The sequence below is a fragment of the Passer montanus genome, unplaced genomic scaffold, assembly GCF_014805655.1.
Source record: "Passer montanus isolate IOZ18808 unplaced genomic scaffold, ASM1480565v1 scaffold112, whole genome shotgun sequence".
NCBI classification, from domain to species: domain Eukaryota; kingdom Metazoa; phylum Chordata; class Aves; order Passeriformes; family Passeridae; genus Passer; species Passer montanus.
In genome coordinates, this window is record NW_024357836.1 from 950,706 (window position 1) to 963,177 (window position 12,472).

The following is a 12,472-nucleotide window of genomic DNA, read 5'->3' on the forward strand; positions in this document are numbered from 1 at the left end:
AGCTGCCGCGGCGCCAGGGCTCGCTGCCTTTGGGAATTGTTTTAAAAGTTCAACCAGAGCTGAACTTTTAAAATAGTTTTAATACAATTAGAATTTAATAATAATTTTTATACATTTAAAATAATTTTTAATACAAAGTTTAATACAATTAATTCTTTTTTATTTTTAATACAAAGTTTAATACAATTAATTCTTTTTTTCTTTTTCTTTTTTTCTTTTTTCTTTTTTTCTTTTTTTCTCTTTTTTCTTTTTTTTCCTTTTTTCTCTTTTTTCTTTTTTTCTTTTTTTATTTTTTTTCTTTTTTCTTTTTTCCTTTTTTCTTTTTTTCTTCTTTTTTTTTCTTTTTTTCTTTTCTTTTCCTTTTTTTTCTTTTCTTTTTTTTTCTTTTTTTTCCTTGTGTGTTCCACTGGACTATTACATTTTGGCCTCCCAAAAGGGTTCCAGAGCAGTTAAAGCCAGCGAAGCAAACCCGGGAATTACACACAGAATATTTTCTCAGCGCTCTCAGGTGAGCCCCTAGCATTGACGGGAGGCTGGTTTGCTTTATTCACTCTGAAAATGAGATTTCATTTCCTCTCTCAAGGGTGGAGAGATGCCCGCGTGCCTTGCAGCACCCCAGACCAAACCAGCAGGAAAAGCACAGCATTACGGAATTTCTGGGGCTGATAAAGGATCAGGAATATACAAAATTCTGCACTTGATCACCTGCTCTCTGTGTGCTCGGGGCTGAGAGTCACCTGTGGGGTGCTCCGGGATTTTTGTAAGAAAATACTTTTGTTATATACACGGATAAAGGCGTCTTGTACGCTTTAAAACCATATATATGTATAGGATAATGTATAATATCACAGCTCTGGTAAAATAGATTATAATTGACTTCTTGCTCATAAAAGCCAGAGATAAAATTAACACTTAATGCCATTTAGCATTGGCTCAGCTTGGAGGACAACCCACACCACTTAAATCACACACAGACAGTGGGCACGATGCACAAATGAATGTGGATGTGTGGAAAGCTCAGTGCAGGGCAAACTGAACCAAATAAAATAAAATAAAATAAAATAAAATAAAATAAAATAAAATAAAATAAAATAAAAAAAATAAAATAAAATAAAATAAAATAAAATATCGTAAAATAAAACAAAACAAAACAAAATAAAATAAAATATCGCTCAAATAAGGAGCAATACCAATGAAGCCCACAGATAAAAAGCCTCAGATCTCCCTGCTAGGTGTTTTTCTTTACAGTGCTGTAATTCAAGTGAGTTTGGCTGTAGCCATGATATTTTATGGAAAATCCTCTGCTAGGATTTTTCCTGTCCTGAGGAGCTGAGAGGCTCAGAAAAGAAATATAAACAATAATTATCTGCTGCTGTGGGATGCACAGGTGTGGCTCCGTCCCAGCCAACAGGGGACACAACCAACAGCGGGACCCTCACGCCATGAAACATCATCCCCAAGAGCCCCCCAAAATCCACCCCCACACATCCCCAAGAGGCTCCAGCCCCAAAAATCCACCCCACACACATCCCCAAGAGGCTCCAGCCCCCAAAATCCACCCCACACAGCGGTGCAGTGCTGAAGGAGCCCTGGGCCCTGCGGAATTTCAGCAGGGAGCTGAGCAGCCCTGCCCAGAGCCCAAACACCAAGCCCGGCCCTTTGTCCCGGGACACAAAAGGCACCGGCCCCGGCTCCCGGTGCCCGGGGTGGGCACGGGGACAGGGGCGGCACCGCAGGGACCGGGGACAGCCCCGGGACCCCCTGAGTGCGCTGGGAGGGCTGGGGGCTGGGGGGTTTGGGGTTGGGAATGAGGGGTGGGGAATGGGGGATTGGGATTGGGGGATTTGGAAATGGGGATTTGGGATTGGGAACGAGGGGTTGGGAATGGGGGATTTGGGATTGGGGCATTTGGGATTGGGGATTTGGGAATGGGGGATTTGGAAATGGGGGATTTGGAAATGGGGGATTTGGAGTTTGGGAATGGGGCATTTGGGAATGGGGGTTTGGGATTGGGGGATTTGGAAATGGGGATTTGGGATTTGGGGGTTTGGGATTGGGAGATTTGGACATGATCTTTAAATTCCCACCCCATTTCCCCTAAATCCCATTCCCACCCTATTCCCCCCTATTTCCACCCCATTTTCCCTTAAATTCCCCCATTCTCACCCATTTCCCCCCCATTTCCTCTTTTTTTCCCCAATTTCTCCCCATTTCCCATTTTTCCCCCCAAAATCCCTCCCACATCCCCTCCGAACGCCCCCACTCCCACAAAAGGGGTGAAAATCTGGGGGAAAATTTGGAGGGAGGGGGAAGAAAATAAAAAAGGAAAAATGGGGACAAATGAGAGAAAAAATGGGGGAATTTTGGGGGGGAAAAAGAGGAATTGAGGGAAACTGGGGGGAATCTGGGAGGAATTTGGGGAATTTAGGGGAATTTGTTCCCCTTCACCTTCCAGCTGCTCTCATCCTCCTTCTCGTCCAGCCCATTGTGGATGTAAACGACATCAAAGAAGAAATAGGGGCACTGCAGCAGCTTCTGGGGGAAAAGGGGGGATTTGGAGGGGATTTGGGAGGGTTTGGGGGGAGATTTGGGGGGTGTGGGGTGGAAATGGGGGATTTTGGGGTGGAAAAAGGAGAATTTTGGGTGGAAAGGGGGAATTTTGGGGTGGAAAAATGGGGATTTTGAGGGTGGCACAGGGGTTTTGGGGTGGCACAGACCTTGACGTGCTCGCCCCCACAGAAGTGGGGCTGGCAGTGTGGGAAAGGAGGGATTTTGGGGGTGGCACAGGGGTTTTGGGGTGGCACAGACCTTGACGTGCTCGCCCCCACAGAAGTGGGGCTGGCAGCGCGGGCGCCCGAACACCAGGATGGTTCTGACCACGAAGGGCGGGGGGATGGTCTGGACATTGTCGGTCACCGGCAGCTCCACCTTCTGCTGGCTGCAGGGGACAGGGACACGGGGACAGGGAAGGGGACAGGGATGGGAGAGGGGGCACCCATGAGGACAGGGATGGGGACAGGGACAGGACAGGGTGGCACCCATGGGGACAGGGATGGGGACAGGATGGCACCCATACAAGGACAGGGATGGGATGGTACCCACAGGGTCAGGGTGGCACCCATGGGGATGGGGACAGGGTGGCACCCACAGGGACAAGGACAGGGGGGCACCCATACAGGGAGAGGGGGACACCCATGGGGATAGGGATGGGTTGGCACGCATGGGGACAGGGACAAGACATAGTGGCACCCACGGGGTCAGGGTGGCACCCACAGGGATGGGGACAGGACAGGGTGGCACCCACAGGGACAGGGCTCAGGTGCCACCCTCCCCTGGCACCCTCCAAGCCCTCCTGCCCCCTCCCGGAACATTCTGGAAGCCCCCGGTGCTCACATGAGGTTGAAGAGCCCGTCCAGATCTGAGCTCGAGGTCAAGGCTGCTCCTGGCACCTGTGCCACCCCCAGGGCCACCCAGACACCCGTGCCACCCCCAGGGACACTCCCAGGGCCACTTCGCACATGTGCCACCCCAGGGCCACCCCAGGGACATCTCCAGGGCCACCCTGGCACCTGTGCCACCCCTAGGGTCACCCCCAGACCTATCCCAAGGGCCACCCTGGCACCCAAGACACCCCGATGCCACCCAAGGGACCCCAGTGGCGCCCCGGTGGCAAAGAAGGGACAGCCCTGGCACCCAGGACACCCAGAGCGCCCCGATGGCACCCCGGTGGCACCCCGGCACGCGGTGGCACGGCAGGATACTGAAGGACTGGCACACGACGGTGTCCAGGTCGTAGAGGCAGCTGCAAACCTCGCGGGGATCCGACGTGAACCCCGAGAGCTGCGGGGGCACCGGGCTGGCACCGGGCCCGTCCCTTGTCCCCATCCCCGTGTCCCTCCCTGCCCCTTGTGCCACTCCCTTTGCCCTGTGCCCATCCCTGTCTCCTCTGCCAACCCCACATGCCCATCCTGTCCCTGTCCCAAACCCGTGCGCACCCCTGTCCCCATCCATCTCCCTGTCCTCATCCCTGTCCCCAACTCATGCCCATCCCTGTCCCTGTCCCCAGCCTTGTGCCCCCTGCCAGTCCCCCATGCCCATCCCTGTCCCTGTCCCCACCCTCGTGCCCCCTGCCAGTCCCCCATGCCCATCCCTGTCCCCAGCCCATCCCCCTGCCCCCTGGCACCTCAGCCCCCCACTGTCCCCATCCCTGTCCCCTCTGCCCGTGCCCATCCCCATCCCCACTCTATGGCCATCCCTGTCCCCCCAGCCCCTGTCCCTGTCCCCACCCCGTGCCCGTGTCCCCCTGTCCCCGTGCCCGTGTCACCCACCCAGGTGGCATCGTTGTTCACCACCACCAGGGCGAACTCGTGGCTTTTGTCGATTTTGTGTTTGGTCCTGACGAACATCTCGATCATCTTCTGTGCCACCGTCAGGGCATTGCTGCGGCACCTGCGGGCAGCAGGGCACCACTGACACCCCAAAACACCACCAACCCCAAAACACAAACCCCAAACACCAACCCCAAACACCACCAACCCCAAAACACAAACCCCAAAAACACCACAAACCCCAAAACACCACAAACCCCAGAAATACAAACCCCAAACACCACCAACCCCAGAACACCACAAACCCCAAAACACCACCAACCCCAGAAACACAAACCCCAGAAACACCACAAATCCCCCCTGGCACCCCAAAACACCACACAAACCCCAAAAACCACAGCTGGCACCCCAAAAACCTCACCTGGCACCAACAGGCACCGGGTCAGGGACCCCAAAACCAGGAGGGACAGGGATGGACACAGAGACGGGGACAGGGAGTGGCACACGGACAGGGACAAATCAGTGCTGGGGCTCAGGGCCCCAAAGCCAGCCCCCCGGCACTGTCCCCTGTCCCCGTGCCCTGTCCCTGTCCCCGTGCCCTGCCCTGGCACTGACCCGTTGAAGGACTCCAGTTTGGGCACTGCCATCTCCTCGGCCAGATCCAGGCAGATGATCTGGGGGGGCACAGCTGAGACCCCCAAGTGTCCCCAGGGACCCCCAGGGACCCAGCGTGCCCCCATTCCCCTCCCAGTCCCCTCCCAGGTCATCCCAGTCCCTCCCAGTCCCCCCCAGTCCCCTCCCAGTCCATCCCAGTTCTCTCCACCATTTCCTCACCACCTTCTCGGGGCAGTTCACCCGCGGTGTTCTCACGGTCACCTCGCCGTGCTGGGCACCGCCGGGGCCGTGCCAGGCTGTGCCAGGCTGCCCGGGGGGGCTGTGCCCGGCGCTGGCCGCCTCGCCCTCGCCCTCGCTCCGGTTGCCCACGGCCTCTGCCCGGGTGCCCTCGCTCCGGGTGCCCACGGCCTCTCCTCGGTTGCCCACAGCCTCTCCCCGGGTGCCCACGGCGTCCCCCCGGGTGCCCACGGCGTCCCCCCGGGTGCCCACGCTGCCCAGGCCGCTCGGGGCTCGGTCCTCGGCGCCCTCGGGGTTCGAGCGGGTGCGAGGCCGAACTTCTGGAAGCTTCTCCTCCTCATCCTCGGCCGCGCTGCCCGGCTCCGACGGGTCCATGCTGGAACTGGGGGGCTGGGACCCCAAAAATGGGGGGTGTGCTGGGGCTGGGACCCCAAGATCAGCGGGTTTGGGGTGCGGTGGAGCTGGGACCCCAAAATCAGGGGGTTTGGGGTGCTGTGGGGCTGGGACCCCAAAATTAGCGTGTTTGGGGGTGCAAGGAGGCTGGGACCCCAAAACCGGGGGGGGTTCTCTGTGCCTGGGACCCCAAATCAGAGGGTCAGGGGGTCCTGTGTGCTTGGACCCCAAAACCAGGGGGTGCTGTGGGGCTGGGACCCCAAATCAGCAGGTTTGGGGTGCTGTGGGGCTGGGACCCCAAGATCAGCAGGTTTGGGGTGCGGTGGGGCTGGGACCCCAAAACCAGGGGGGGTTCTCTGTGCCTGGGACCCCAAAAGTGGGGAGATGCCAGCGTGGCTGTGACCCCAAACCCGGGGGGCTCGGGGGGCAGCCCGGTGCGTGGGGAGGGGCTCCAAGGAGTCTGGGGGGTCCCCCACTCTTTGCACCCCATTCCCCCTCACCCCGCTCCTCCTCGGAGCCCCCTCCTCACGCACCCCCATTCTCGGACCCCCTTTCCCACGCCCCTCCCCCGCCCCACGAAAGCCTCCGAGCCCCCCGCGCTCACCGCTCGCCGCCGCTCTGGCCCCGCCGGAAATGGCGCCGCGCGAGGGCTGCTGGGATTTGTAGTTCCTTTGGGTGCCCCGCTGCCACCACCGGAGGGAGCCCCGAACGCCTCCCCACGCCCCTGTCCCCTCACTCAGCCCCTTCCCCACATCCTCCCTGTTCGCGTTCACCCCCTGAGCCCCCCAAGCCCCCCATGAACCCCGCAAAGCCGCCCGCGCTCACCGCTCGCCGCCGCTCTGGCCCGGCCCCTTTCCGCCGGAAGTGGCGCCGCGCGGAGGCTGCTGGGAGCTGTAGTCCCTCTGGACCCCCGGCGAAGCCCCCCGCCCCACAAATGCCCCGACAAACCGCGCTGCGCCTCTGCCGCACTCCAAACATCGTGTGAACCCCCCCGAACGGCTTCCTGCACCCCAAATTTCCTTGTGTCCCGCCCTCTGCACCCCAAATCCCCGCGTTCTACCCTAAACATCCATGCGCACCCTCAGAACTGCCACCCGCCCCCCAAATGTCCATGTGCGCCCCCCAAATATCCACCTGCACCCCCAGATATCCGCCTGCACCCCAAACATCGATGGGCGCCCCCCAAATATCCACGTGCACCCCAAATATCCACCTGCACCCCAAATCCCCGTGTACCCCCCCCAGAACCGCCTCCCACACCCCAAATCCCCCTGCTCCACACCGCGAGCCGGGAACCGGGGGGGACCGGGGAGAGAACGGGAACCGGGGGGGACCGGGAGAGAACGGGGGGACCGGGGGGGACTGGGAGAGAAATGGGAATGTGGGGGAACCGGGAGAGAACGGCAGGAACCGGGACAGAATGGGGGAAACCGGTAGAGAACGGGAACCGGGAGAGAATGGGAATGTGGGGGGAATCAGGACAGAAGGGGAACATGGGGGGACAAGGAGAGAACGGGACCCCCGAGATGGAGTGGGACCCTCGGTGTGGAATGGGACAGAACGGGACCTTCGGTGTGAAACTGGGACCCTGAGATGGAACCGGGACAGAACGGGAACCCCGGGATAGAGCGGGACCTGCTGGGACCCCCGGTGTGGGACTGGGAGAGAACAGGAACCCCGGGGGGAAACTGGGACCTGCTGGGAGCCTGGGGACATCCCGGAGCCCCCGTGTGGAACCGGGACGTGTTGGGACCCTCAGAGTGGAGCTGGGACGTGCTGGGAGCCCCAGTTTGGGACTGGGACGTGCTGGGAGCCACGGGCAGGACGATCCCGGCATGGAGGAGGTGAGCGGGCACAGCGCGGGGCTGGCCCCAAATTGAACTGACCCCAAACGGGGCTGACCCCAAACAGGGCTGAGCCCACCCGGGCCTGGCCCCGCCGCTCCCGGGGCTCCCCGTGCCCGCTCCGCGGTTCAGGTTCCCGCGGCGGGCAGCAGGACGGGGCTGGTGGCCCAGCGGGCCGGGCCGGTGGCCAAAGCTCATCCCTGTGCCAGGAGAGCCCGGTAAGTGCCACCCGCTGTGCCCCCGGTGCTGAACCGGGCACGGACACCCCCACGGACACCCCCACGGGCACCCCCACGGCCCGGGCCCCGCGCGAGGAGGAGGAGGAGGAGGAGGAGGAGGAAGAGAATGATGAGGACGTGGCCGGTGACACCGAGGACATCCCGCTGCTGGCAGGGGCGGCCCCGCGACAGCAGCGCCCCGCCAGGTACCGGCACCGCCCCCGCGCCACCCGCGGGGACACCGGGACAGCGGGGACAGCGGGACCGAGGGGACACCGGGACTGAGGGGACAGCGGGGACAGTGGGGACACCGGGACTGAGGGGACAGCGGGACCGAGGGGACACCGGGACTGAGGGGACAGCGGGGACAGTGGGGACACCGGGACTGAGGGGACACCGGGACTGAGGGGACAGCGGGACCTCACCGTGCCCTTCCTCGCCCCGCAGTGAGGATGAGGAAGGCTGGGAGGCCACCCCCTCTGTCGCCACTGTCGCCGCTGCCAGCGCGGACGGTGAGCGCCGCGCCACCACAGGTGCCACCAGCGCGCTGTGCCTGCCCTGATGGCAGTGTCGCTGTCGCTGTCCCCAGCGCGCGGCCCGGATCTCTTCGAGCGCCTGCAGCACGCCGTGAGCTCCCTGGAGCGCGCCGTGTTCTCCCGCCACCGGCAGCCCCCGCCGTGGCCGCCGCCCGCCCCGGGCTGGCACCGAGCGCTGCAGGTGAGGCACGGCACGGCCCGGCCCGGGGGGCACGGAACCTGGGCCAGCGGGACGAGGAGCTGGGCACGGCCGCGGCCGCGCTGCGGGCGCTGCGGGGCGAGCGGGAGCGCCTGCAGGGCAAGGTGGGTGCGGGACAGCGGCTGTCACCCGCGGGGTGTCACCGGGTGCCACCGGCGGGTGTCACCAGAGCGGTGCCGCTGCTGAGCCCCGTGTCCCGTTCAGGTGCGGGACCTGCGGGAGGCTCTGGCCAGGCTGGAGGAGCTGGGAGGGTCTGGCAGTGACGTCCTCGGGGTCGGTGACACGCCCGGGACTGGCGACACCTCCGGGACCGGTGACACTCCCGGGGCTGGTGACATCCCCGGGGTCGGTGATACTCCCGGGGTCGGTGACACCCCCGGGCCCAGCAGCCCCCCGGGGCACCGGGTGAGTGCGGGGCTGTGCCACGGGTGGGTCCTGCCCTGGCACGGGGCACTGGGGTCCCCTCCGCAGGATGTCACCCGGGGTGCTGGCAGTGCCGTCCCCCGGGTGACCCCCCCGGGCCGCTGCCCTCCATGTCGCCCCCTCCCCTGCAGCCCCGCGCGCCGCTGTCCCCACAGCCCTCGGCAGATCCCGGCCGGGAGCAGGAGGAGCGGCTGCAGCAGCTGCAGGGGTGAGTCCCCCCCGAGCCCCGAGTCCCCCCCGAGCCCCGAGTGCCCCCCGAGCCCCCCGGCCCCGGGGACACTGAGGCACGGCCCGGTGCCCGCAGGGTGCTGGCGCGGCTGCAGGAGGCGAACCGGGAGCTGCTGGCGGCGCTGGGAGAGTGCAAGGGCGAGGCGGAGCGGCTGAGCCTGGAGCTGGGCTGGAGAGAGGCGCGCTGCAGCGGGCTGAGGCTGGCACTGCGCTGCAGGTGGCACAGGGGACACGGGAGGGGGACAGGGGACACGGGAGGGGGACAAGGACAGCCCCACTGAGCTGCAGCGGGCTGAGGCTGGCACTGTGCTGCAGGTGGCACAGGGATGGGGACAGGGACAGGGACAGGGGTGGGGACAGGAATGGACACAAGGATGGGGCAGGGGACAGGGATGGGGACGTGAATGGGGACAGGGATGGGATACAAGGGGTGGGATGGGGACAGGGATCAGGATCGAGACCGGGATCTGGATCAGGACGGGGACTCGGATGGCAATGGGGACAAGGATGAGGAATGGGGACAGGGACAGGGCTGGGGACAGTCCCCTGAGCCCCTCGTCCCCCAGCGAGCACTGCGGGGGGGCCTACGCCGCCCTCCTGGACCTGGTGCGGGCAAGGATGGCACCGGAGGGTGGCACCCGTGGCGGTGAGTGACAGCGAGGGGACACCGGGCACACGGGGGGACACGGGGGCTGGGGGAAACTGGGGGGTTGTGAGCGGGGATACTGGGAATACTGGGGGGATACTGGGGAGATACTTGGGGGGATGCTGGGGAGCAATCAGGGAGGAGGCTGAAGGGATGTGTGAGGGGATACTGGGGGATGCACGAGGGATACTGGGAGGTACTGGGAGGGCTTCGGGGATGCAGGGAGCTTGTGGGGCATTCCAGTGCCACCCACATCCCCTTGCGGGCACCCCCGGGCAGCGGCACTGCCCGCACCGTGCCCGGGAACCGCGGCGGAACCGAGCCCGGGCCGCGAACCGGGACCCGGCCCCGCCACACCGGAGCCCCCGGAGCCAGCGGAGCCGGACAGCCGTGAGGACCCCGCGGACAGGTACCGGGGGGCGCGGGGGTCCCGGCGCTGAGCCCCCCCGGGTACCCCGTGCCCACCGGCGCCGTGCCTGCCCCGCAGCCCCCGGGGGATGGAGGAGGGAGCGCTGCGGGAACGCATCCGGCGGCTCCGCGCCGAGCAGGCGGCGGTGGAGGGGTCCCTGCTGGACGCCCCCGAGCCCGCGGAGCCCCCCCGGGAGCGCGACCCCCGGGGCCGGGCGGAGCGGGCGCTGCGGGAGGCGCGGGCGCTGCTGCCCGGCTGGAGGCGGCCGGACAAGGAGGAGCTGCTGCAAGAGCTGGCGGTGCTCAAGGTGGGGCCGGGGTCCTTGCCTGGATCCCTCCCTGGATCCCTCCCTGGATCCACCATGGGATCCTTCCCTGGATCCCTTCATGGATCCCTTCCCTGGATCCTTCCCTGCGACCCTTTGTGGATCCCTCCCATGACTTCTAAATGGATTTCTCCATGGATCCCTCCACGAATTCCTTCATGGATCCTTCCCTGGATCCCTCCTATGATTTCTTGATGGATTTCTTCATCGATCCTACTCTGAATCCTTTCTTGGGTCCTTCCCTGCATCCATCCATGGATCCCTTCATGGATCCGTCCCTAAATCCTTTCTTGAGTCCCGTCATTAATCCCTCCCTGGATCCTTCCCTGCGACCCTCCCTGGATTTCTTCATGGATTTCTCCATTGATCCCTCCCTGGATCCTTCTCTGGATCCCTTCATGAATTCCTTCAGGGATCCTTCCCTGAATCCTTCTCCGAATCCTTCCCTGGGTCCCTCCGTGGATCCCTCCCATGATTTCTTAATGGATTTCCCCATGGATCCTTCCCTGCATCCTGCCCTAAATCCCTCCCGGATCCCTCCCTGGATCCCTTCCCGGTGCCTCCCGGATCCCTCCCTGAATCCTTCCCTGGCTCCCTCCCGGTCCCTCCCCGGTCCCGTCCCTGTGTCCCCGGCCGTGCCTCAGTTTCCCCGCGGTGCCAGGAGGCGCTGGCGGAGCTGCGGACGCGGCTGCAGCTGGCGCAGAAGGAGAAGCGGGCGCTGGAGCTGCTGCTGGCCGCGCACGGGCCCCGCGAGGCCGCGCTGCGCCTGCTGCTGCGGGAGCGGCACCGGGAGCGGCACCGGGAGCGGCACCGGGAGCGGGAACCGGGGCGGGAACCGGAGCGGGAACCGGAGCGAGACCGGGACGGAGCCTCCGGCAGCAGCTCCGGCAGCAGCTCCAGCAGCAGCTCCGAGGAGGTGCGCATGGATCCCATGGGGAGATTCCCGGGATTCGGGGGATGCCGAGGGATGGGAGACACCGGGAATCTCTGCAGGAGGCGCGGATGGGCCGGGGGGCGGCGATGGCCCCGGGGAACCCCCCGGACCCCCGGAGGACGAGGGAGGAGCTGCTGCGGATCCGGGAGCGGTGAGGGACGGGAGCGGTGGGGCTGGGAATTCTGTGGGGCTGGGAATTCTGTGGGGCTGGGAATGGTGCGGGATTGGGAATTCTCTGGGATTGGGAACGGTGTGGGGCTGGAATTGTGGGACTGGGAATGGCGTGGGGTTGGGAATTCTATGGGACAGGATATTCTGTGGGGTTGGCAATGGTGTGTGGTTGGGAATTCTGTAGGATTGGGAATTGTGTGGGACTGGGAACTGTGTGGGATTGGAAGTTGTGTGGGATTGGGAATTCTGTGGGGCTGGGAATGGTGTGGGGTTGGGAATTTTGTGGGATTTGGAATTGTGTGGGACAGGGGATTCCGTGGTGCCGGGAATGGTGCCGGGGCCGGGCACGGTGCTCTTTGGGCTCGGGGTGGCCCCGGTGACGCCCCCGTGTCCCCAGCACGGAGCAGCTGCGTGGCCGTGCCCGGGAGCTGGCGCTGGCCCTGGAGCGGGGCAGCGCTGCCAGCCGTGCCCAGCAGGGACACAGCGCCAGCGTCACCCTGGAGCTGCTCCAGGCGCACAGGTGGGCACGGGGCCTCGGGACGGGGTCCCCTGGGTGTCCCTTGGGTGTCCCTCGGTGTGTCCTGGGTGTCCCCTGGGTCCCTTCATTTCCCCTGAGTCCGTTTGGGTCCCTGGATCCCTGGAAACCCTGACTCCCCTCATTCCCCTGGCTCCCTAAATCCCAGAATCCCTGGATCCCCCAACTCCCTGACTCCCTAAATCCCCGGCTCCCTGATTCCCTGACTCCCCAAATCCCAAATTCCCCACATCCCCCCACTCCCCATCTCCCAAAATCCCCAAACCCTCCAAACCTCCAACTCCCCAAATCCCCCGATCTCCCCCCATCTCCCAAAATCTGCAAACCCCCCAATCCCCCACCTCCCTGACTCCCTAAATCTCCAGATCCCCCCATTCCCCATCTCCCTAAACCCCCACACCCCCAATCCCCCGGCTCCCCCGGTTCCCCCG

At 63.2% G+C, this 12,472-nt stretch overlaps 2 protein-coding genes across 6 annotated transcripts in view; one reads left to right on the plus strand and one right to left on the minus strand.

Annotated features, from left to right (window-relative positions):
* Positions 1-2,378: 2,378 nt before the first annotated feature.
* Positions 2,379-6,566, minus strand: BABAM1 (BRISC and BRCA1 A complex member 1). 5 transcript variants are annotated; one of them, XM_039734248.1, is made up of 9 exons: positions 6,399-6,566; positions 6,178-6,223; positions 5,163-5,602; positions 4,944-5,002; positions 4,329-4,449; positions 3,762-3,840; positions 3,394-3,418; positions 2,809-2,938; positions 2,379-2,535 (listed from the first exon to the last, which is right to left on the minus strand). In XM_039734248.1, exons 1-9 carry the CDS (start codon positions 6,549-6,551, stop codon positions 2,425-2,427), a joined length of 1,164 nt encoding a protein of 387 aa, XP_039590182.1. In that variant the 5' UTR covers positions 6,552-6,566; the 3' UTR covers positions 2,379-2,424. The 5 variants fall into 5 exon arrangements, with proteins under 5 accessions (XP_039590182.1, XP_039590173.1, XP_039590201.1 ...); XM_039734239.1 differs by having other exon boundaries at positions 6,178-6,226; XM_039734257.1 differs by having other exon boundaries at positions 2,410-2,532; positions 6,178-6,226.
* Positions 6,567-7,408: 842 nt separating this feature from the next.
* Positions 7,409-12,472, plus strand: part of USHBP1 (USH1 protein network component harmonin binding protein 1) — a 5,862-nt gene continuing 798 nt past the window's right edge. The window contains exons 1-13 of the mRNA XM_039733331.1: positions 7,409-7,417; positions 7,627-7,841; positions 8,083-8,147; positions 8,305-8,474; positions 8,575-8,775; positions 8,925-9,001; positions 9,098-9,238; positions 9,588-9,667; positions 9,890-10,076; positions 10,155-10,383; positions 11,063-11,317; positions 11,395-11,486; positions 11,904-12,026. Coding sequence (XP_039589265.1) covers positions 7,409-7,417; positions 7,627-7,841; positions 8,083-8,147; positions 8,305-8,474; positions 8,575-8,775; positions 8,925-9,001; positions 9,098-9,238; positions 9,588-9,667; positions 9,890-10,076; positions 10,155-10,383; positions 11,063-11,317; positions 11,395-11,486; positions 11,904-12,026 — 1,844 coding nt within the window. The remainder of the gene's footprint in view (positions 7,418-7,626; positions 7,842-8,082; positions 8,148-8,304; positions 8,475-8,574; positions 8,776-8,924; positions 9,002-9,097; positions 9,239-9,587; positions 9,668-9,889; positions 10,077-10,154; positions 10,384-11,062; positions 11,318-11,394; positions 11,487-11,903; positions 12,027-12,472) is intronic.